At 35.0% G+C, this 23,489-nt stretch overlaps 1 protein-coding gene across 13 annotated transcripts in view; it reads left to right on the top strand.

The window, feature by feature from the left end:
* The window catches only part of SYT14 (synaptotagmin 14), a 233,815-nt gene that overhangs the window by 71,129 nt on the left and 139,197 nt on the right, over nucleotides 1–23,489 (top strand). For 5 of the 13 annotated variants that reach the window (XM_063790293.1, XM_063790344.1, XM_063790259.1 and 2 more), the window contains 3 exons: nucleotides 4,334–4,498; nucleotides 5,882–7,799; nucleotides 11,745–11,960. In XM_063790293.1, coding sequence (XP_063646363.1) covers nucleotides 6,704–7,799; nucleotides 11,745–11,960 — 1,312 coding nt within the window. In that variant the 5' untranslated portion in view covers nucleotides 4,334–4,498; nucleotides 5,882–6,703. The remainder of the gene's footprint in view (nucleotides 1–4,333; nucleotides 4,499–5,881; nucleotides 7,800–11,744; nucleotides 11,961–23,489) is intronic. The other 8 variants (XM_001169016.8, XM_063790505.1, XM_063790529.1 and 5 more) reach the window with 2 other exon arrangements.

Below are 23,489 nucleotides of genomic sequence, written 5' to 3'. Positions count from 1 at the left end.
TCTCAGATAAGGATGAAAAATAAGCCTGAAGATTTTTAGTATTTTTATTAGAAGATATTTTATTTCTTCTCTACAACCATACTACTGTTTTAAAATTGTAAATAGATAAAATATTTTTAATGAATGTAAAAAACAGGCATTCAGTCAGGGAATTGTGTGAACAGTATGTTTACAGCAGGCATATTTCACCTTTTCCTAGTGGGGAAAGCTGCTTTTTTTTTTAATTTGTCTGAAGCTTTAGTATGTATTTATCTAAAGATATGTAACATAAGATATTTACCATTAATAAAGCCTGGCACCTGCATTTGCCAGCTTGGTATTATTTAGTGAGTGAAGTGTTTCATATGGAATAAGAGGAGCAAAAAAGAGGGAAAAATTTTCAAATTTTGTTAACTAACCTGACCTTTACCAGAACATCATACTCATATTTCCCTCTGTGAAATATTCTGTTGGCATTTCCAGTGTAGCATGTCAAAAACTAAATTAATTATCTGTCATTCTCCTTCTACTTTCCTCTTTCCTCCCATGCTCTAATCCAAATGCCTTTCTTTTCATATCCTTCATTTTGGTTAGTGTATTACCATTTACCCAGTCACTCAAACTAGAAACTTTAGAATTAACCTCAACTCTTCTTCTGTCTTATCCTCAACTCTTCTTCTTTCTTATCCTCAACTCTTCTTCTTTCTTATCCTCTAATTTACATAAGTGGATCATTATCAATTTTCTTTGAACAAAGACTAGATTTTACCCTTCTCTGTTACCACTGCTACTACTTAGTTTAAGAACTGAAGATATTTTACCACTATTGACTTGCTACCATATTTCAGTTTTCTAGTTGTTTTAACCAATATAGTTCTACAAGGCAAACTTGTAATCATGTTACTCCCCAAATACAAAAATTTTTGGATGATATTCAAGGTTCTTTGACAATTTGGACCTTGCTTTCATCTCCAGTTACAGCTCCTCTGGTGTATTCTTAATCTTTCCTGAATACACATACATTCATTCATTCATTCATTCATCCATCCATTTGTCCACAGATGTTTATATGTCAGCTATGTGGTGCTGTCCTAGGTACTTTGAAGATACCGAGGTAAATAAATATGACTGCCGTGATTATTGCCCATTAGTGCTTATAGAATGCCATGTATATTATTTCTGTCTTTAACCATGCTATTTCAAATGTACTTTTACTATTTATAGAGGTTCTATTCATTTTTTATACCCTACTCAAGTGTCATCTCTTCTAAAGCATTTTATGGCTTTCTCAGGTAGTGCTTCTTTGTGCTCCAGTAATAATTTATATTAATATCTCTATTATAGTATTTACTGTATGTTATACTTACTTGCTTATAGTGGATCTCTCCCATTAGGTTGAATTTTAGGGCAAGAGAAAGATGAAAGAGGAACATAGAAATAAGGATTGAGGCAAGGGATAGAAAGAGGCAAGAAGAGGAGAGAAGGAAAACAGAAGCAGTATGAGTAGTATTTAAAATACAGACACTGGGGCCAGACAGGGTTTGAATCCTGATTCTTCCACTTACTATCTGGACACATTTTTTAATATCTCTTTGTCTCAATTTACAATGGGGATGATAATAGGATCATTGTGAAGATTAAATGAGTTAATGTATGTAAAGTGCTTAAAACAGTGAGTGGTGTATAGTATCTGCTGTATGGTTTTGTGCTATTTTTGTTATCAATAACTAGCCTTCTTAAGTGACATGAGCTACATTTTCTCTTTCATTTAGTTTTCCAAGACATGGGAGATTTTCAGTCTGCATGATATCTAGTCCTTTGTAGCCACTGAAGGCATTAAATGTCTGAGTGTTTTGAGCCTGTACTAAAAGGGGAACTCCTATATATATTTTGTTATTACAGTGTAATATTGAAGTACTACTCTTTTTTGCCTCTTCATACCAGATTCTGTCCTGCTTCTGATTTTCCTGGCTATCTGAAATGTTGATGATAATTACTCTGTTTTCATTTTTACTCCATATCTCAGGCTTGATACATACCACTGTTTTATGTCATATACCTTGGCTTCTTTTATTAAAATCATTTTCTTCCCTGGCTGTGCTTCAGCCTGAGGACAAGACAGGCAAGGCTAATGTCTGGCTATAATTTCTTGGTTCTAGGAGCAAGGCCTGTCCCTCAGCACCAGCCTGATATCCAGCTAGCACTCCTACCGTTCCTCCCGCCTCCTCCTCTCACTCCCATTGCCCCTGCCTTACAATATTACTCTCTGCTTCATCTCCTACTGCAACACCATTGACCCAGCTTTGAAAAGATATAATGTCTTATTCAATTCTATACCTGGTATGCCTAGTTTTTATAAATAATGAAAAAGGAAATCAAAGCACTCATCATTGACCGGTTGTTGACTTCATTTTTAACAAATGAGTTAAGATACTATTTGCCATTGCCCTCTGATTTAAGAAAGAATCTTAGAGAAAATAACATTTTAGTTGCTGCTTGAATGATGGAGGAAGAAAAGTAGATTATACAGGGATCTTTGTAGGGGTGTTTGAAGCTTAGAATCATTCTCAACTAATACTTGAATATTATCTGTAAGGCATGGAGGATACAAAAACTTAGTTCCTGTTTAACTCCAAATGACTGATACAGTGGCAAATAATAAAAAAGTTGAAAGAGAGATTGCCGAGGACTGGAGAAGCTGTCTTTTGTCTTTTCTTGCTGTATAAAACCTCTCTAGGTGATTTCATATATTTGCTTGAGACCAAATTCTCTTGAAAATCTAGTAGCTTATCATAAAAGAATTTCATTCAGTTTCTGGAATATAATGTGATTTTCTGTCTCTGGGCTTTTGCAGATGTTACTTCTGCCTGAAGTAATTCTTACTAATTTCTTAAAATATAATCATAGAGTCCATAACTTCCAGAAAAGCTTTCTTGATCTTTCAGCACTGGAATAAATGTTCCTGTGGTTCTCATAGTCCCTGTTCTTTCCCAATCATAGCCTTTATTACACTATATTGTCTTTATTACACTGTGTTGTAATTGTCTTCACCAGATTGTTCAAGGAACACAGGAACTGTTTATATAACAATGCCTGGTGTATGGTTGGTGCTCCAAATATATAAGTTGGTTGAGTGAATGAGTACGATACAGTAGAGAGGAGTTGGTCGTTCCAGGCAAGGGAAGAAGATCAATAAAAACAAGGAGTGTGGTATTGAATATTGCGGATTCTGAGGCAATGAGTACAACATTTGACTGGAGTATAATATTGAAAAGAGAGGTTGGAGCTTTAAATGCCACATTAGGGAGTACAAAGTTTATTTACTAAGAAAGAGTGATTGAAGCTTTTAGAGATAAAAATAATGATATGTGTTCTCATAAATTTTGTTAAGTAATATATCCGTGCATCAGATATAACCTTTTTCTTTCTTTCTTTCTTTTTTGAAACAGTCTCGCTTTGTCACCCAGGCTGGAGTGCAGTGGCGCGATCTCGGCTCACTGCAACCTCTGCCTCTCAGGTTTAAGTGAGTCTCCTGCCTCAGCCTCCTGAGTAGCTGGGATTACAGGTGCCCGCCACTACACCTGGGTAATTTTTGTACTTTTAGTAGAGACAGGGTTTCGCCACGTTGGCCAGGCTGGTCTCAAACTCCTGACCTCAAGTGATCTGCTTGCCTTGGCCTCCCAAAATGCTGGGATTGCAGGCATGAGCCACCACGCCTGGCCATTTTTCTAATTCTTATTTTCAAATTTTTGCAGTGCTCTTTGATGGATTAAACATATGATGACTGCCTATTTTATAGACTCCTGTCTTTTTTTTTTTTTTTTTAGACAGTTTTGTTTTGTTGCTCAGGCTGGCACAATCTCGGCTCACTGCAGCCTCTGTCTCCCAGGTTCAAGCGATTCTCATGCCGTAGCCACCCAAGTAGCTGGGATTACAGGCATGTGCCACCGTGCCAGGCTAATTTTTGCATTTTTAGTAGAGACAGGGTTTCACCATATTGGCCAGGCTCGTCTTGAGCTCTTGGCCTCAAGAGGTTCTCCCACTTGGCCTCCCACAGTGCTGGGATTACAGGTGTGAGCCACTGTGCCTGGCCGACTCCTGTCTTTCTTTTAAGATTGTTCCTACGAATTTATAAGGAAACTTAGAAAATTTGAATGAATGCTGCTGAATGAATTGAACAACTGTCATCAAACTTTGCAGTTTGTTTTTCTTATAAACGAAACTGTTTTTAAACTATGACAATTAAAAAATATAATTCAAATAAGGTAGTAAGCTAACTTATGTTTGGGGTTTCCTTCTTATTTGTAGCTTCAAGAAAAATAAATGCTTACAGCTGTGACTTTTTTTTCTCTAGTATCTCCAGAGGCAGTTGGATTTTTGTCAGCTGTTGGGGTGTTTATTATCTTGATGCTGCTCCTTTTTCTCTATATTAATAAGAAGTTCTGTTTTGAAAATGTTGGCGGGTTTCCAGATCTTGGTTCGGAATACAGTACAAGGAAGAATTCACAAGATAAAATTTGTAAGTATCGTATTGCTGCTTCTCTTGTTTGTTCTTTTTATCCGTACTATTATTTACTTATTTTAATATATGCAATAAAAAGGTTGGTTGTGACATACAATAAACTAATATTTGAGCTACTGTTCTGTAAAAGATCTGTTAAGTAAATTATGTTCAGGTATTCTTCTGTTGTTTATGAATTGCTATTACATAAAGGTGAATTGTCTACTATGACAAAATGACATTTTAATTTTTCATATGTAAGATATGCTTTTGAGCCTATAATAGGAGCAGATACACTTGAGGAAGAAGGAGGTATCTTGTTACTTTATGTAGTGTACTTCCATTGTCCAAGTAGCTCTTTAGAGAGCTTTTTTTCTCCATATCCCTAGAATGCTTTTGAAAGTATTCACCCTTTTTCTTTACCTGCTATTTAATTTTCAGCTAATGGGTAATTTATTGTTTGGAGGAGTTGGAGGTGGTTTTACTTAGTAACTTAATTTATATATAAATTCCGATGATAAAAAATAGTGTTCCACTCCCTCCCTTGGCACCATATATTATAGTGTTACTAGATACTAGGAAAGATGATGGCTGTAATACCATTCTTTCTCCTATGGAAACATTTTCCTTGGAGTGTTTTTTTTTTTTTAATTACTACAAGAGTTTTAAAAATTTTCTATTTCCAAAGACTGGTTTATAAAAATGATAGCAGAAACAAATTGGAAATTATAAAAGCAAAGTGTTAATTTAGAAGAATGTGACAAAAAATAGCTGAGAAATCTGGCTTTACTTGTCTGTGTACCTGTGTTGGAGATATGCTTTTCTCTTACATTTGATAACTTAAAAGGCGATAGCCCCATTACTTATAAGACTCTATTAGTTATTGAATTATATTTTGTGACTTTTGCATTAAGAAACTATAAATAGTATTTTATACAGTTTTAATTTGGTTAAGTTCAGTGTTTCTCATAATCCACTCCAGTTCTGCTTTTTGATCATTTGTGCAGAAAGAACTGGCTAAAAGTATCTCTTTACTGGCCTTTGGTAATTCTCTGGTTCAGCATTTCTGGTTTTTCCTTTGTTTAATGACAACTTTGTACTTTTAAATTTTATTGAGTAGTCCCAAAGAGCTTTTTGTTTATGTGGATTATATCTATTGATATGTACCATATTAGAGTTAAAACTGAGAAAATTTAAAAATATTATTTACCAATTTAAAACTGAGAAAATTTAAAAATATTATTAATTTATTCTTTTAAAAAAACAAGACTATTACATGTTAATATAAATAACATCTTTAAATTTTACAAAACTATTTTCCAAAACAAAAAGAAAATGGGGAAAAAGTGGTGAGAAGAGTGATTTTGTTTTATACTTTTTGCAAATCTTTTTAATGACTAGCATAATGGAAGACAGCTGGATTCTCATTTCTGCCTCTACATTCAATCTGTCATGTAGCCTCTGGATAACTCCAGTGTTCACTTGTGATCCAGTGAGAATGAAAAAGTTAAGTACCCCCTTGCTGTTATTGTAAAACTAGTCTTGACCTTGAGGATCCCTTGAAAATGTCTCAGGGAACTTAATTTTTCTGAGCCTTGTTTTTCTTTCACTTATTAAATAGGAATAATAATATTTACCTCCTAGAATTACTGTAAAATCAAGTAGGATAAAATGTGTCAATTACAATGCCTTGCATATAGTAGCCACTCAGCAGGTGTCCACACTTCCTCTCCCCTATTCTTACCACTATGCAAAATTGTTTAGATATTTCTCTTTAATATTTTTCTTAATGTGAAATGATACTGGGTAGTTTATTGGTAAGATAGGGTAGTTCCCTTACGTAGACTGTTAATAAGCAAACTAAAAGTACATAATAAAAATCCTTTTTATACTTCTTTTTTCAGGTGTAGAATAAAAAACCAATAGTATTTGAGGGAAAAATATTGTCTTGCTGCTGTTATAATAGCTGTGGAGTGAGAAAAAATGTCATAACGTTTAAACCAAGTGGTTTGATTTTTTTTTTCCGGAAGAATCTTACTTCAACATATTTCTTTCAATGCATAATGTATTTACAGAAAGATTAAAAGCTACAATGTGAATTGCTAATATTGAGCTGACGAATAGCAACATTTAAGTAAATGTTAAATTCAAGTTCCAAAGTGGTTGATATTTTCAGAAGAGAAAATTCCATTATTGCACCTTTTAGGAACAAGGAATTAGAAAATGGCATTTTTCAGAAATTTCCAACAGAATCTGCCTTCAGTGTCCTCTCTGGTAGACACAATCAGTAGTGCTGTAGAGGATTTGACCACTGCTGTTGGGGAGGTCAGCTATGCTTTAACTGACTCAGTTGCTGAGCAGGTAACAAGTATGATGAGTGGCTTTCGCCCAGAAGAGGAAAGCTCTGTAGCAGAAGAAGCTGTAGACACTTCTAAACAAAAAAATGCCGGGTTAACAGAAGTCTCCAAAAACACTAATTGTCAGAAAACACAAGCCAATTTAGAGCATAGAGCAAAGCAAATAAATACTTGTAAAACTTCACTAAAGCAAGATCAAGGAATACATGAAGAAAGAGTATTTAAACATGTTAATGATAGGCAACAGACTCTATCAGAATATCAAGACACTGGTAATACTGGTGATTCTTCTTTGAAAGGCTACATGAATAATGGTGGGATATCAGTTATCAGACAGAATACAAGGGCTGGATCTATTTGTCAAGAACTTGAAAGTACTGACAGATGTAAAACAATTGGAGTAGGAATTTCCAATAATGGTAAGAATGATTTAAAGGAGGTAGGATATCAAGAAATGAAAGGAAATCAGAAGAATGCCAACGGAATAAACAAATTGTATGAGCAAAAGAAATACGTTGGTACAGATAATTGTAAAAAGGAGGAATATTCTAAATCTCGACATGTATATTTGGGAAGAGATCAAGAGAATATGGGGCATTTCAATAAATGTAAACATCTTCCCGATTTAGGGCATTCAGATCATTTAAAGAAAGCTGAAAAATGTGTTAAAAGTAAAGCATCCAAAGGGAATGAGTGTTCAGGAAATGAATGTTCTTTAAAATATATTTTGACAAGCAATAGGCATATGACACAGAAATCCATTATAAAAGAAGACATACATCCAGCACCATCAACTAATTCTAAAGATAAGTTATCTGGGAAAATTGAAGAACAAATAAATTCAACGAAATACTGTAAAGTGAACGAAGACATAAAACCCAAGAAAACTGAGGCCATTTCTGCCAAGAAAGGAACAGCAAAGAGTAAAGATGAAAAATATTCTAAGATAATACCAGAAAAAGGTGAGGTCTCCTAATGTTGGTGTGAGTGATTAAATTTTCTCTTGATTTTTTTAAATTAGTAAAACATCATCCAAATTTCTCAGCTTTCCTGTTCATGTGTCTATATTTAAGACTTTCTTGAATCCTTTTACTGGGAAACATTTTTAAAGCCATTCAGTATTTTTTCTAAAATCATTTCAAGAGCATTCATGTTATTTGTCCCACTAAGTATTGCCCCTGGTCCCTGCATTATTTGGCCAACTTTTCAGCAGCCCTAGTTTTTCTTAATGTCCATTTGTTTTACAACCAGAAACTCCATGGTTTTCTTACCTGCTTTATTTGGAGTTTATTTGATGTGCTGTAGTTGCATTTGAAATTTTTATATAACTAACTCTGAAGCCCCTTATACAGTATTGCTCTTTGCATCTATCCAAATTTATATCAAATGTTTAATTATTTCTTTGAGAGCAATAGATTTTATTTTATTCAATAATGTGGTTCACAATGTATTTTTATTCATTTCGCCCATACATTAAAAATTTTATATTACTGCCCTGTTTACAATAAGTATACATGAACAATCTATTATTATTCATGAGTTCTCTATGTAGAATTAGGATTCTGACTAAGCATTTATAGTTTTCAATCACAGTATTTGTGATAATTTTCATTATTCACAGTATATGTGATAATTTTCAATATTCATTAGCAGCTCATACTGCTAATAATTACTTCTGGTAATCCCTTAGTCATATCCACTTATTGCTGATCTGATCACAAGGCCAAAAGTACACTGGCTTTTATTTATAAAATACACATCTGGAATTTTTCTATAAGTTCATACTCTCGTAAAATAACAAAAAGCAGAATAGCGGTAATGAGGAAGACTTTTCAGTTCTGCTACGACTACATACATAATAGGGATCTGCTATTTATCTATGATATGAGTGGTTTTACAGTGATATAGGAGAGGCTAATCCAGGATGGATGAACTAACTTAAAAGAAATGTCAGTTTCTGAAAATGTATCCATTTTGGAGTCTATTCTTCTAGCAGTTTTTTGTTTTTTGTTTTGAGACAGAGTCTTGCGCTGTCGCCAGGCTGGATTGCAGCGGTGCAATCTCGGCTCACTGCCATCTCTGCCTCCCGGGTTCAAGAGATTCTCCTGCCTCAGCCTCCCGGGTAGCTGGGACTACAGGCACGCACCACCACGCCCAGCTAATTTTTGTCTTTTTCATAAAGATAGGGTTTCATCATGTTGGCCTGGGATGGTCTCGGTCTCCTGACCTCGTGATCCACCCGCCTCGGCCTCCCAAAGTGCTAGGATTACAGGTGTGAGCCACTGTGCCTGGCCATTCTAGCAGTTTTTTGATTGTCAGATTTAGTGATCTTTGGTAGGCCTAGTTTAGTTCTGGTAGACTTACTGCTTAAAGTAGCAAAAATTAAAAAATAATGTAAAATAGTTTACATATTATTTTATTCAGAAAATAATGATAGAATGGATACTAGTAATAAATACATTACAAATAGCATGTAGGGTTTTTAACTTTTTAAATTTGTTTTCATTAAGAAGCATGCTAGTACCTAAAGAAACCAAATATTTCTAACATATTCCACAATATAGTCAGTACTAAACTTATACGCGCAATGTTCCCAAATGATTTTCAAAAATTGTTTGACACATAGATTAACCCTTCATTTAGCTGAATGGTAATATTACTGGTACCTGAGTTCCAGGTTCTGACACAGGGTTTATAAGGTATAGAAAAAGGGGGAAGGCCAGGCACGGTGGCTCACGCCTGTAATCCCAGCACTTTGGGAGGCCAAGGCGGGCAGATCACGAGGTCAAGAGATCGAGACCATCCTGGCCAACATGGTGAAACCCCGTCTCTACTAAAAATACAAAAATTAGCCGGGCATGGTGGTGGGTGCTTATAATCCCAACTACTTGGGAGGCTGAGGCAGGAGAATTGCTTGAACCCAGGAGGTGGAGGTTGCAATGAGCTGAGATCACGCCACTGCACTCCAGACTGGCAACAGGGCGAGACTCCTCAAAAAAAAAAAAAAAAAAAAAAAAAGGAGGAAGGGTTTTCTTCTTTATTTCTAAATGTAGGTTATGTTAGGTAATGTTTTTTAATAGGTGAAGTTTGACCACAGACTAGTTACCCTCCTCAAGAGACTCAAAACCCTCTGCTGGTTTAAGATCCCCACCATGGTATCCCAGAAAGTGCTAACAGCTCTGCACTGGGAGTCAGAGGTCTTATGGCTCGGCCATCTCATTGTTGTCTAATAGTATTTTCTGCAACAATGAAAAAGTCTTATATCTCTGCATTGTTCCATATAGTAACTGCTAGCTGCATGTGGCTGTTGAGCACTTCAAATGTGGCTAATAGCATGGGGAACTGGGTTTTAATTTCTGTTTAATTTTAATTAGTTTAAATAGCCACATGTGACTATTGGCTACATATTGGGCAAGCACTGCCACAATATATGACATTGGTGATGGCATTACCCATTTATGGCTTTATTTTACTGATTTAAAAACTAGGACTAGACTAGATGACATATAACCTCCTTCTAACTCTTAAGCATTTAGTTTCTGTCCTGTATTTTAAAAATTACTTATCCTGTAACTCCCACTCAAATTTCAACCTCAATTTCTTTACTACAGAAGCTTAACTGACTATAAAGAGAAAAATAACCAGATTGAACTAATGAATTTTAACTACTGTAGTCTCTTCACCTTTCTAGAATTGTTTAATAATTCTAAGAAAGTTACACCATTGTGCAGTTTCAAAGTGGTTACCTTCTTAAAAAACTGGTAATAACTAGTGCTTTTTAGAACAATAAAAAATTTAGACCTCCTGAAAGTTTTGTTTGAAATTTAGGTATATTTAAGTAAAGTTTTCCTAGAAATTCTGCCTTTCACAAGCAGTAAGTGTTAACAGTTTGGTGTATATCCTTCCAGATAGTTTTGTCTGTGCATACCTATGTATGCATTATGTGTGTGTATATGCCACATGTGTGTGTATATATATTTTTCAAATGGGAATATAATTATAACTTCTACTTTTTTACCTCCTTTTTTCTCATAACATAATATTGTAGTTATTCTTTCCCTGAGAGTTCTTTTAAATTCACATCCTCATTTTTAATGACTGTATAATATATCATTGAATAGATACATCATAATTTATTTAAACAAAGCTCACTGATGGACATTTAGGTTATCTCTTTTGCCATTAAATACAGTGCAGTGAATTGTCTCAAAAATATATCTTTATTCATCTGTTAATTAATTTCTTAGGCTGAATTCTTAGAAATAGAATTGGTAAATTCCTGGAAATGGATCAGATTATGCAGATTTAAAGGTTTGATATATTTTGCCAAATTGCTCTCTAGGAAAGTAGTATCAGTTATAATTTCACCAATAGTATATACCTGTCTATTGCTGTATTTTACTGCTAGCACTGAGCATTATCCGTTTTGAAAATTTTGACCAAAACGAGAACCAGAAATGTGTCTTTTAATGTGAGTTATTTGAATCAGAGCTATAGTACTGGCAATACTTAGAACTTCACTTGTGTGTTACTTATACTTTAAAAAATGTAAAATGGTATTATAATTTACTTTATATGTAACATGGTTGAAAAATCCCTGTGACTAACAAACATTATTTATATAATAGAATATACAAACTGATCTTTTTCCAAAGCTTGGGCTTCTTATGTGAAAAAATTGTATTTTTTTAAATCTGAAAATTCAGGTTGTGTATAATATATATGTGTGTGTGTGTGTATATATATGTGTGTGTATATGTATATGTGTGTGTTTATATATATAACTTCAGCAAATTTTCTATACTTTATTGTGTAAAAATTATCATTTGACGGGCCCAGTAGGGCCAGGTGAGGGGAGGGAATTTTTTTTTTCAATTACCGTTTGTTCTTCATGTCATTCCAAATAGATAATTCCTACATGGACAAAGATGAGCATGGTTCATCCTCTGAAAGTGAAGATGAAGCGCTGGGTAAATATCATGAGGCCTTATCCAGAACACACAATTCCAGACTACCACTGGCAGATTCTAGACAAAAGAACTATGCTTGGGAAACAAGGCAGAAATACAGTCCTCTATCGGCAGAGTATGATGGATACAGTAGTGAAGCATCAATAGATGAAGGTAAGATGGGCTGTTTTATTTTTTTTTACATGACACACTATAGTATTTGATTACTTGTGCCTGAAATTCTAGGAATCTGTGGTTGCAGAATAAACAAGAGAGCACATACAGTAGAGTCACATTTCTGGGAATGTAATTTATTCAAATTTGTATCTTTGGGCTCAGGCCAAAAATCAAAACCAATACCAAAACACCCCAAAGCAAAAACCAAATAATTTACGTAATGTGTTAATTGTAGCTCTTATTTCACAGTGAACATATGCTTAGCAAGCATGATATGAAAAGATGTGAATCTGCTGTTCTCTCAGATGGAATTGGTTTCTCTATACCTGTTATAGGAACTGATAGAGTTTAAGTCTCTCACGGTGTTGAATATGATTCCAGTGTGTAAATGTATGCTGTTTCATTCAATATGGCTCCTAAACACCAGCCAAATGTTGCACATGGCAGACAGCGGAAGAAATGGTAATCTGTTTTGTGCAGAAGGGAAAACTGTCTGAGATGAATTTATTGAGAGCTAGTACTATATTATACCATTCTTTAAAGGCAATTTAAGGTATTTTCAAGGATTTCAGTAATTTGAAGGATTGTCTCTAACTGATTTTGTGTTATGTGCTGAAATTGACTTTAGAACTCAACCTATATAGAAGATGTCAGTCCACTTATACATGTTTTTATGTCTTTCTGTGACATAAATAAGACAGATTTTGCCATTAATTAAAGCATATTTATTTCCACATTTAAATAAATTATTCACTTGCTTAATAGAATGTATGGCTACTCATCATGATTATTATCTTTATACCCAGATATGAGGGACAGAATAATATATCCTAGATATCATTTTTATCATTATACATAAACACAAGCTATCCTTGATTTTGTAGCTGTGACTTAATGTTTTAGGGCCTATTACTATTGATGACTTAAAGTTTTATCCCAGCATGTACAGTTGTCAAAGGGGGTAAATCACCTATTGCTGTATTTGGCTTCATGCCAACTAAAGATTAGTGCACCTCAATTATTATGTCTGCTGGTACACAGATATAATAATAAATTAATCAAATACTGAATGATTACTATATGGTCATTATGAGATTCAAGGGAAGAAATAAAAAATATCTGACAGGTACTCTACCCTCAAAAATACATTTTAGTACTAGGGAAAATAAGACATGTGCTTACTAAGTTAATTAAATAATACAAAGCAGTAAAACCAGTCCCCAAATTATGTACACCCCTGGTACATGAATAGTAGAGCAGGAAGAGAATGTGTTTTGAGATCTGGTCCTTGTTAACATTCTGGCCATATCTCTTAATATATTAGCTGTGAAACCTTTGGCAATATAGTTCATTGTTTTTAGATTTCTTTCATTGTCTGTAAAATATGAATAAAACTGAACTGGCAGGGTTGCCATGAAAATTAAATGATATATGTGGTACAGTTTTTAGCATAGTGTCCGATAGCTAATAGGTAAGTGATCAGTAAATGTAGCTAATTATAATGGTAGTGAAAAGAGTGATGGTCATGAGCAAGCCCTGAGTGTGCATTCCCTTTTTGCAGGTACGTTTAGGATTTATTTTCTATTCATTTCTCTTTCCTCTTACCCCAACACACCTCTGCTGTCTTGAGCACTTCTCGGTAGTTCTGTTAGTCTAGCCTGACTTTATAGCCTATGGAAAGAGCAGTGAGGAGAGAGGTACACAATCTAGGTGCTTCTACTATTCTTGCCCTAACCTCTGCAAGTGGTCCAAGTGCCCCAGAATCACCTTCTCATTTTATTTTACCCATATATTTAGGACCTATCCTGTACTTTTTTACACATTTCTACCCTCAATTATTTGATGAAACACTTAATTTTAGGCATTCTGAGATTATATTTATTTATTTTGTAAACACAAAAAGCTTTCATGAACGCTTTTTAGCAGTCATACACTGCTAGATACTGTGGATATGAAGATCATAAGCTTGTTTATCTCAAAAAACCTACTGACTGGAGGAGGAAAATCAGTGAGTATATACGTAATATGATGAGAGGTCTGTTAGTCACATGAACAAAGTGCAGTAGAAATATAGAGGAAATAAAAAAAAGACAAACTTTCTTGAGATGGAGTCTGACTCTGTTGCCCAGGCTGGAGTGCAGTGGCACGATCTTGGCTCACTGCAACCTCTGCCTCTTGGGTTCAAGAGATTCTCCTGCCTCAGCCTCCCGAGTAGCTGGGATTACAGGCGCCTGCCACCATGCCCAGCTAATTTTTGTATTTTTAGTAGACACGGGGCTTCACCATATTGGCCAGGCTGGTCTCGAACTCCTGACCTTGTGATCTGCCCGCCTCGGCCTCCCAAAGTGCTGGGATTACAGGCATGAGCCACCGCGCCCAGCTGACAAAACTTTAAAAAACAAAAATAAAAAAAGATACAGAGAGTAGGAGGTGATTTCGATTTTGGGAAGTAGGAATCTGAGGAAGTCTAATGGGGTCTAGGTGAGTTAGACTTGAGTGAGAATTATTTCAACAAGCATGGAATAGGGCTTTCATGCAATCATGAATCCAAAAGAAAGTGTATTTCAGTGCCTGTAACTTGGGATCTTTGTTTGAAGAAGGAGAATGCCTTGCTCAGTAGTTTTTAAGCAGGAGAGTGTGATAAAATGTAGCGAATATTTCAGGGATAGAGAGAAGTCCACTTGACTCCAACATAGGTGCATTTATACACATACTATCTGTATACATTAATCAAGGTTTTTAAGCAGGAGAGTGTGATAAAATGTAGAGAATGTTTCAGGGATGGAGAGAAATCCACTTGGCTCCAACATAGGTGCATGTATACATATACATCTGAGGGAATAGAAGATAAAATTGAAAGGAGAGATGAAGTCTAAGGCCTGGAGTGCCGCCTGACTAGGAAGATAGGGTTTAATTTGTTTGCCAGTGAGAATTTGCTGAAAAGTTTTTTACTAAGGAACCATAATCAGGGTTGTGCTTTAGACAGATTAATTTAGCAGCAAGCAGACTATCAGAAAAGATATCAGTTAAGGAGATCTTTGGGGTAGTATATGTGGAAAATGATAAAAGTCTGAATTACAGTAGTGGCAATAGAAATAAAGGAAGATAGGAGAGAGATTATTGAGGTGGAACTTACTGGATTTAGGAACTGAATGTGTTTGGAACATTTGGAAGAAGAAAGGAAGCATCAGAGATGACTGATTTCCATCATGTATGATGAGGAGAATGATGATGTCATTAATATAAATATGAAATCCAGAGAGGGACCTGTGTTTGGTTGGAAGTGAGCAGTGAATAAGAGATATAATAAGTGATTTTACATATGTGATGAGGCAGGATATTTAAGCAGTTGGAAAGGGCTGTCAAGCTTGTAATCATGAATGCGTTTCAGGGAGAAGTTTTCAGATCGCATATGCTTAGAGAATAGAAACTATGGGCATGAATTAAATTGATGAAGGAGAATGTGTGGAGAGAAAAGATCAGAGAATCATTTCCTTTGACAGGAGAATTAAGGGCGTCATGTAAAGACACAAAGAAACAGTAAGAGATAAAGAGGAGAATCAGGAAAACGTTATATTTTATCAGCCATGGAAGAAAAGTTTTAGAAGAAGAAGGAAGGCAGCATGGTTGGGGAGAATGATAATTCAGATAAACCCCTTTGTCCAGTAGAAGTTGAGCAATCATTTTCAATTAGAGTTTTAGGAGAGTAATAAGGAAGTCAGATTGAATGTTGTTAAGGAGAGTATAAGTGGTAAGGAAGTATACATTTGCCGCCTTCACTTTCTTAGCATCTATTCTCTCCTTATCAACTTTGAGAGTCAGAGAGGTAGTTGGGGGGTTTTGTTTGTAACCCAACTGTTCACCTTCTTCCTGCCACCCACTGATACTCTCCTCTGGTATATATTTGGGAAGGAGGGGGATTTGCGTCTCCACCTGGTGGTTGCCCCTTGGCAAAGCTGCGTCTGCAGAAACTGCTGCTTTGTGGCTGATCACCCACCTAAGAGAACTGCTGGGTACAGTTCTCTTGGTAGGACTTCATTCATTTTCCTGTGTGAATAGAAAATAAATGACACACAAGGAAAGAGATGAATAGAGTAAGTTACACTTCTTATTGCTGTGACCCTTTGGTCTGCATGTGACCATCACACAAGTTTATAAAGGTTAAACTTGACTAATGTGAGTTAACTAAAGGGAATCACAAGGTAGAAGGAAAAATATTTTAAAATATACAGTTTTTACATGGCATAATATTTACCTCATTAATGCTAATAAGGAACCTTTAGTCTATTTCTCAACAGCCTGAGTAATTCCAGTTGAGAAGCTTTGGAACAGCCAAAGCTTCTCTACTCCTACAAATCTGCAGGAGTAGAGAAGATTAGAGAGGACCTGAAGAGGTATTAGGAGAGACCAGTGCAAGAGAACTTTTACCAGGTAGCGAGTACTGCCATTTATTGAGTTCCTACTACGTGCCTCACTCTGTTTCTGTTATGCTGTCATATTTAATTTTCATTGCCATGTATTGTGGTAGGTAATGTTATGCTGTCATATTTAATTTTCATTGCCATGTATTGTGGTAGGTAAGATTCTACAGAATTGAAGTGACTTTAAGTTGATTTTTTTAACCCAAAGTCACACAGCAAGATAAAAACTATACTTGTCAAGTTGACAGCGAAATTAATGTTATTTGGCTTTCATTAGGTCATCACTGCTACTTTAGTAGTCTCCCTAAGTCTATTTCATACAAGATGAATCCCTTCAGTTGGTCCTTTAGAGCAGGTTATATGTTATAAATCTGAAATACACATATTCTAGAAAAAGTAGGAAAATGTAATGGCATATTTGTTGATCATGTTTTCTCCTCTAGGTGGCCATATTAATCTTCTGGGTTTTTTTTTGGAACTACAAAAGGGATGATATCTGTAAGAAATTTTTCTAGAAAAAAGAAACATTAAAATAATTTATTAAATCCTTTTGTTCACAGTTTTAATTTATTTTTACTGTGTTGTGCTTAAAATTAAGGGCATTTTCTGATAAACCTCTCTTATTTTAAAAAGGTCAGTGTCAAAATATGGTTCGTGGATATCCTGTTTAATTGATGAGCTAGACCAACCTCTGAAATTTCACTCATGCTAATTAATACTTTCTATTTTTATATTAGATAGGAGAAGCTTATTAAAGATGATTCTATATGAAGATCAAGTTCAGTGTAAAATTACTAGAATGTCTTTTCTTATTGATAGCTTTTTATTATTAGTTTACCATAGAGATTACATAGCTATACTTATGTATTATGGAAAGCTGTATTATTAAATTTACATTATTTATTTTGGGAGCAAGTTAATGTAAAACCCACTGAAAAATAATTTTCAGCATCACTTATGTCTTAGGGTATATAGCTTACCCACACACACACACACACACACTCACCCCTACTTGTCATTCTCTTTCTGTTATAGCTATATCACAAGCTTCATTCTATTAATTTTGTTATCTTAAAATTAGGACTACCAAAATACATTTATTTATTCCTTTTATTTGTATTTTACTTTTATAATAGTTTAATATTTAAGAGTAATAGATTATTTGTTTATATTTCCTTTAAGTCCATTTTAACTGTTATATTAAAAATTGTTTTATTAATTTTTGTAATTTCTTTGCAAAGTGGAAAAGTACTAAAAATTCTCTCTGTATTTTCCAGAATTCTTTGATATAAAAATAGTATAGTGACTTTGCATAGTTAAAGTTAGGTATATTACATTTGACTCTTGACTAACCCAGGAGTTAGAGGCACTGATCCCCCCATTCAGTCAGAAATTCACATATAATTTTTGATTCACCAGAAACTTAACTACTGATAGCCAGCTGTTGACTGGAAGCCTTTATTGATAATATTAAGTCAATTAATGCATATTTTTTATTTTATCTGTATTTATGCTGTATTATTACAGTAAAGTAAGCTAGAAAAAAGAAAATGTTATTAAGAAAATTATAAGGGGACTTGGGCGCAGTGGCTCATGCCTATAATGTCTCTACAAAAAATTTTGAAAAACTAGCCGAGCCTAGTGGCCCATGCCTGTAACCTTAATTTCTCAGGATGCCAAGTCGGGAGGACCACTTAAGCCCAGGAGTTTGAGGTTGCAGTGAACTGTGATCATGCAACTACACTCCAGCATAGGCAACAGAGTGAGAACCTGTTCCAAAAAAAAAAAAAAGTCATAAGGAAAAGAAAATAAATTTACTGTTCATTAAGTGGACATGGATTATCAAAAAGGTCTTCATTCTTGTCTTCATGTTGAGTAGACTGAGGAGGAAGAGGAGGGGTTGGTCTTGCTGTCTCATCCATCCCAGAGATGGATGAAAATCTATTCATAACTACACTCGCACAGTTCAAACTCCTGTTGTTCAAGGGTCAACCATACATGTTTATTTAGATTTTGGGTAAGCTTTTTTCTTAATTTCAGATTTTTGTTTATGAACATCTCTCCTCTAAGGAATTCTTTATCATGTGTATTATTTTTAAAATATGGCCAATTTGAAGGGGAAATAATCTTGACTCTTTTTACTGCATCTTTGGTGTTTTGGAGATCTTTTTATGTGATGGGATTAATTCCTCCCAATAGTGTAGAATTTTATTTTATTTTTTACAACTACAGTATTTTTCCCTTTTTATTCCTTATTGTGATAAAATATATACATCACAAAACATCACTTTAATAATGTTTAAATGTACAGTTCAATGTCATTAAGTGTATTCACATTGTTGTACAACCATCACCACTATTCCATCTCTAGGATTTTTTCATCATCCTAAACAGAAACTTTATACCCATTAAAAAATAAGTATTCTGTCATCCCAGCCTCTGATAACCAATATTCTACTTTCTGTCTCTATGAACTTGACTACTCTGGGTAGATCATATAAGTGGAATCATACTGTATTTGTCCTTTTTTTGTCTCGCTTATTTTAGTCAGCATGATGTCATCAAGATTCATCCATGTTGTAGCATGTATCAGAATTTTATTCCTTTTTTTTCTTCAATTTTAAAATTGTGGTAAAATACACATAACATAAAATTTACCATCTCAACCATTTTTAAGTGTGCAGCTCAATAGTTTTCAATTCTATTGTTGTGCACCATCACCACTATCCAACTCTAGAACTCTTTTCATCTTGCAAAGCTGAACTCCATACCCATTAAACAGCTCCATTCCCCCTTCCCCCAACCCTGGCAGCCACCATTCTACTTTTTGCCCCTGTGATTTTAACTACTCTAAGTACCTCATACAAATGGAATCATACCCTATTTGTCTTTTTGTGACCAACTTATTTCACTTAGCATAATGTCCTCAGTTTCGTCTGTGTTACAGCATGTATCAGAATATTCTTCCTTTTTAAAGCTGAATAATACTCTGTTTTGTGCATGTGCCATACTTTGCTTAACCATTTATCCATTGGGGGACACTTGAATTGCTTCTGTGTTTTAGCTGTTGTGAATAATGCTGCTATGCACATGGGTGTACAAATATCTCTTTGAAACTCTTCTTTCAGTTCTTTTGAGTATGGACCCAGAAATGAAATTGGTGGCTCTATGGTAATTCTATTTTTAATTTTTTGAGGAACTGCCCTACTGTTTTCCACAGTGACTATACTATTTTACATTTCCTCCACTAGTGTACAAGGGTTCCAATTTCTCTGCCTCCTAACCAACACTTATTATTGTCTGTTTTTCCAAAATAATAGCCATTCTAATAGGTATGAGGTGATATCTTACTGTAGTTTTGATTTGCATCTCCTTAATTCTTAGCGACACTGAACATCATTTCATGTGCTTATTGGCTATTTGTATATCTTTTTTGGAGAAATGTCCAAATCTTTTGCCCATTTTGGAATTGCATTGTTTGTTGGTTGGTTGTTGAGTTTTAGGAATTCTCCATATATTTTGGATATTAATCTCTTATCAGATATACGGTTTGCAAATATTTTTTCCCATTTTGGGATGGCATTTTTTACTCTATTGATAGTATCTTTTGATAGATAAAATGTTTTAATTTTCATGAAATCCACTTTGTGTATTTTTTGTTGTTTTCTGTGCCTTTGGTGTCATATCCAAGAAATCTACCAAATCCAATGTTGTGAGGCTTTTTCCCTATGTTTTCTTCTAAGAGTTTTGTAGTTTTAAGTCTTATGGTTATGATGTGATCCATTTTGAGTTAATTTTTATATACGATATTCGGCAAGGGTTCATTTTTTCATTCTTTTACATTTGGATATCCAGTTTTCCCAGAACATTTGTTAAAAAGGCTCTTCTACATTGCGTGGTCTTGGTCCCCTGTCAAAAATCATTTGACCATATATGCAAGGTTTTATTTCAGGACTCTCTGTTTCATTCCATTGGTCTATATGTTTGTCTTTAGCCAGTACAACAGTGTTTTGATTACTGTAGCTTTATAGTACATTTTGAAATCAAGAAGTTTGAGTCCTCCAGCTATGTTTCTCTTTTTCAGAATTGGGATCTCTTTGAGATTCCATATGAATTTTAGGAGGTTTTTCTATTTCTGCAAGAAATGTCATTGGAATTTTGTGGAGGTGGCATTAAATCTGTAAATCACTTTTGGTATTATTGACATGTTAACATTAAGTTTTCTAAGCATCAACATAGTGTGCCTTCTCATTTATTTATTTATGTCTTTAATTTCTTTTGGAAATGTTTTACAGTTTTCACCGTACAAGTCTTTCACCTCCTTAGTTAAGTTTGTTCCTAAGTATTTTATTCCTTTTGATGTAATCGCAAATGGAATTGTTTTCTTAGAAATTTCTTTTTCAGATTGTTCATTATTAGTGTATAGAGATGCAGCTGGTTTTTTTAGTGTTGACTTTGAATCCTGCTACTTTGCTGGATTTGTTTATTAGTTTTTTTTGTTTTTGTTTTTGTTTTTGTTTTTAATGGAGTCTCGCTCTGTTGCCCAGGCTGGAGTGCAGTGTGATCTTGGCTCACTGCAGCCTCCGCCTCCTGAGTTCAAGTGATTTTCCTTCCTCAGCCTCCCGAGTAGTTGGGATTACAGTTTCCTGCCACCGTGCCCATACCCAGCTAATCTTTGTATTTTTACTAGTGATGGGGTTTCACCATGTTGGCCAGGCTGATCTTTAACTCCTGACCTTAAGTGATCTGCCTGCCTCAGCTGCCCAAAATGCTGGGATTACAGGTGTGAGCTACTGTACCTGGTCTGATTTGTTTATTAGTTCTAGCAGTTTTTTCTAAGGTGGAATCTTTAGGATTTTCTGCATAGAAGATCATATAATCTGTGAGCAGAGATAATTTTTTCCTTTTCACTTTGGACACCTTTTATTTCTTTTTCTTGCCTAATTGCTCTGGCTAGGACTTTCAGTACTATTTTGAGTTGAAGTGGTGAAAGTAGGCATGCTTGGCTTTTTCTTGATCTTAGAGGATAAGGTTTCAGTCTTTTATCATTGAGTATGATGAGGTGAGGAGTGTTTTAGGAAAGCATGTCAACTTTCTCTGTTGTTGGGATTCATGCATGTCTGTGTGTGGCTGTTGCACAGGGAGGAGCGTCTGAGAGAAGATCACTCACAAGAACAGTTTCTTGAGAGAGGTTTAGGAACCAGACATGGTGAACTTAGCTCAGTAATGAAACTAATTAGTATGGGAAGGCAGTGTTTTGTTTGTTTTGTTTTGTTTTGTTGAGGCAGGTTCTCACTCATTTGCCCAGGCTGGAGTGCAGTGGCACAATGATGGCTCACTGCAACCTTGACCTCCTGGGCTCAAGCAATCTTCCACCTTGGTCTCCTGAGTAACTAGGACTACAGGCGTGCACCACCATGCCTGTCTTTTTTTTTTTTTTTTTTAATAGAGATGGGGGGTTTCTCCACGTTGCCCAGGATGGGGCAGTTTTCAATATAGCTTGCTATCTGTATCTGTTGATAGTATCATATGGTTTTTCTTCTTCAGCCATATGTGATGGATAGATTACATTCATTCATTTTCAAATGTTGAACCAGCCTGGCATACCTGGAATAAAACCCAGTTGGTTGTGGTTTTTATTCATTATTGGACTTGATTTGCTCACGATTTGTTTGGGATTTTTGAATCTTTCTTCATGGAGATATCGGTCTGTAGTTTTCTTTTCCTGTAATATCTTTGGTATTAGGGTGATGCTGGCCTCATAGGATGAGTTAGGAAATATTCACTCTACTTCTGTCTTCTGAAAGAGAGTGTACAGAATTGAAGTAATTTTTCTCATAAATGCTTGGTAGAATTTACCACTGAATCCAAAATTTCTGCTTTGGAAAGTTATTAATAATTGATGCAATTTTTAAATAGATATATACCTATTCAGGTCGTCTGTTTCTTCTTGTGTGAGTTTTGGAATATTGTGTGTTTTAATGAATTGGTTTATTTCACCTAGGTCATCAAATTTGTAGGCATAGAGTTGTTTATAATGTTCCTTTGTTATCCTTTAATGTCAATGTGGCCAGTTGTGGTGGAGATTGCTATCTCTTTCTCAGGTTGTTTTCTTGTTATAGCTTTTACCTGATTAATGCCTGAGTTTTGTGAAGAGCAAGGGGGCCATTGTAAGACCTCAAAAACCTGTTTTAATAAATCCTGTAATGCCCACCTATTGTTGTTTAGGGATTTTTTTCTAAAAGAAGGTAACAAGAAGGAGGGAAATTTATTCTTTCTCTCTTTGCTATGGACTACTGTGCACTTTAGCATCTTCAGGACAAATAAGGGACAACTAGCAGAGAATGACTATGCCCGGAAGTAGAACAGGAAAGTAATACCTGGTGGAGCATTTAAATGCCATGGCAGAGTTAAGTATCTTCCTTTTTTCTCTTCTTCATATGGTGATTTTTTTTTCACAGAGAAGGATATCATTGGAATCAACTGAAGATGCTAGATTAAGAAAGATTAAGTACACTGCCATCTAACTCAGATATTTTTGTATAGTACCGACTTAACAGAATGGTATCAATGCAGTTGAATTTCAGTAGCATACCAGCTGCTTCCATAGCCTTAGGAAAAATAATTAAATAAGCAGTGTTTTCTACCAGTTCTTCCTACTTTGGTCTCTTGTATTACCTTTTTATCACCATCTTTTACCTTTAGATTGCCCTAAGCACTTCATCAGGTTTGTCCCACACCAGGTATCTCTTACTCTCAAATCATGTTTTCCTCTCTTGCCAGTAGAAAGATTCTTTACCACTAGAAGTTTCCAAGTTATCATTTATTTCCTTTCTAAAAATGGAAGTAAAAAGGGGGAGCAGAGGAAAACCTAGCTTGAGTTAGAGTATTAAACCATGTGAAATCATACTTGTTTGTTTATGATATTAACTCCTCATACCTGCTTCTTTCATTTTTTCATTCAAGTGACTCTGACTCTAGTACCCAGTAAAAAAAAAACCCATCATTGAGAAGTAGAGTGTAAATATTAATAGTTACAAATAAATACTGTAGCAGAAGAATATATCAATTCTGTTGTTTTTTTATTTAAATACTTACTATGAAG

The sequence above is a fragment of the Pan troglodytes genome, chromosome 1, assembly GCF_028858775.2.
Source record: "Pan troglodytes isolate AG18354 chromosome 1, NHGRI_mPanTro3-v2.0_pri, whole genome shotgun sequence".
In the NCBI taxonomy this organism is placed as follows: Eukaryota; Metazoa; Chordata; class Mammalia; order Primates; family Hominidae; genus Pan; species Pan troglodytes.
This window is presented reverse-complemented; position numbering and strand designations above follow the sequence as displayed.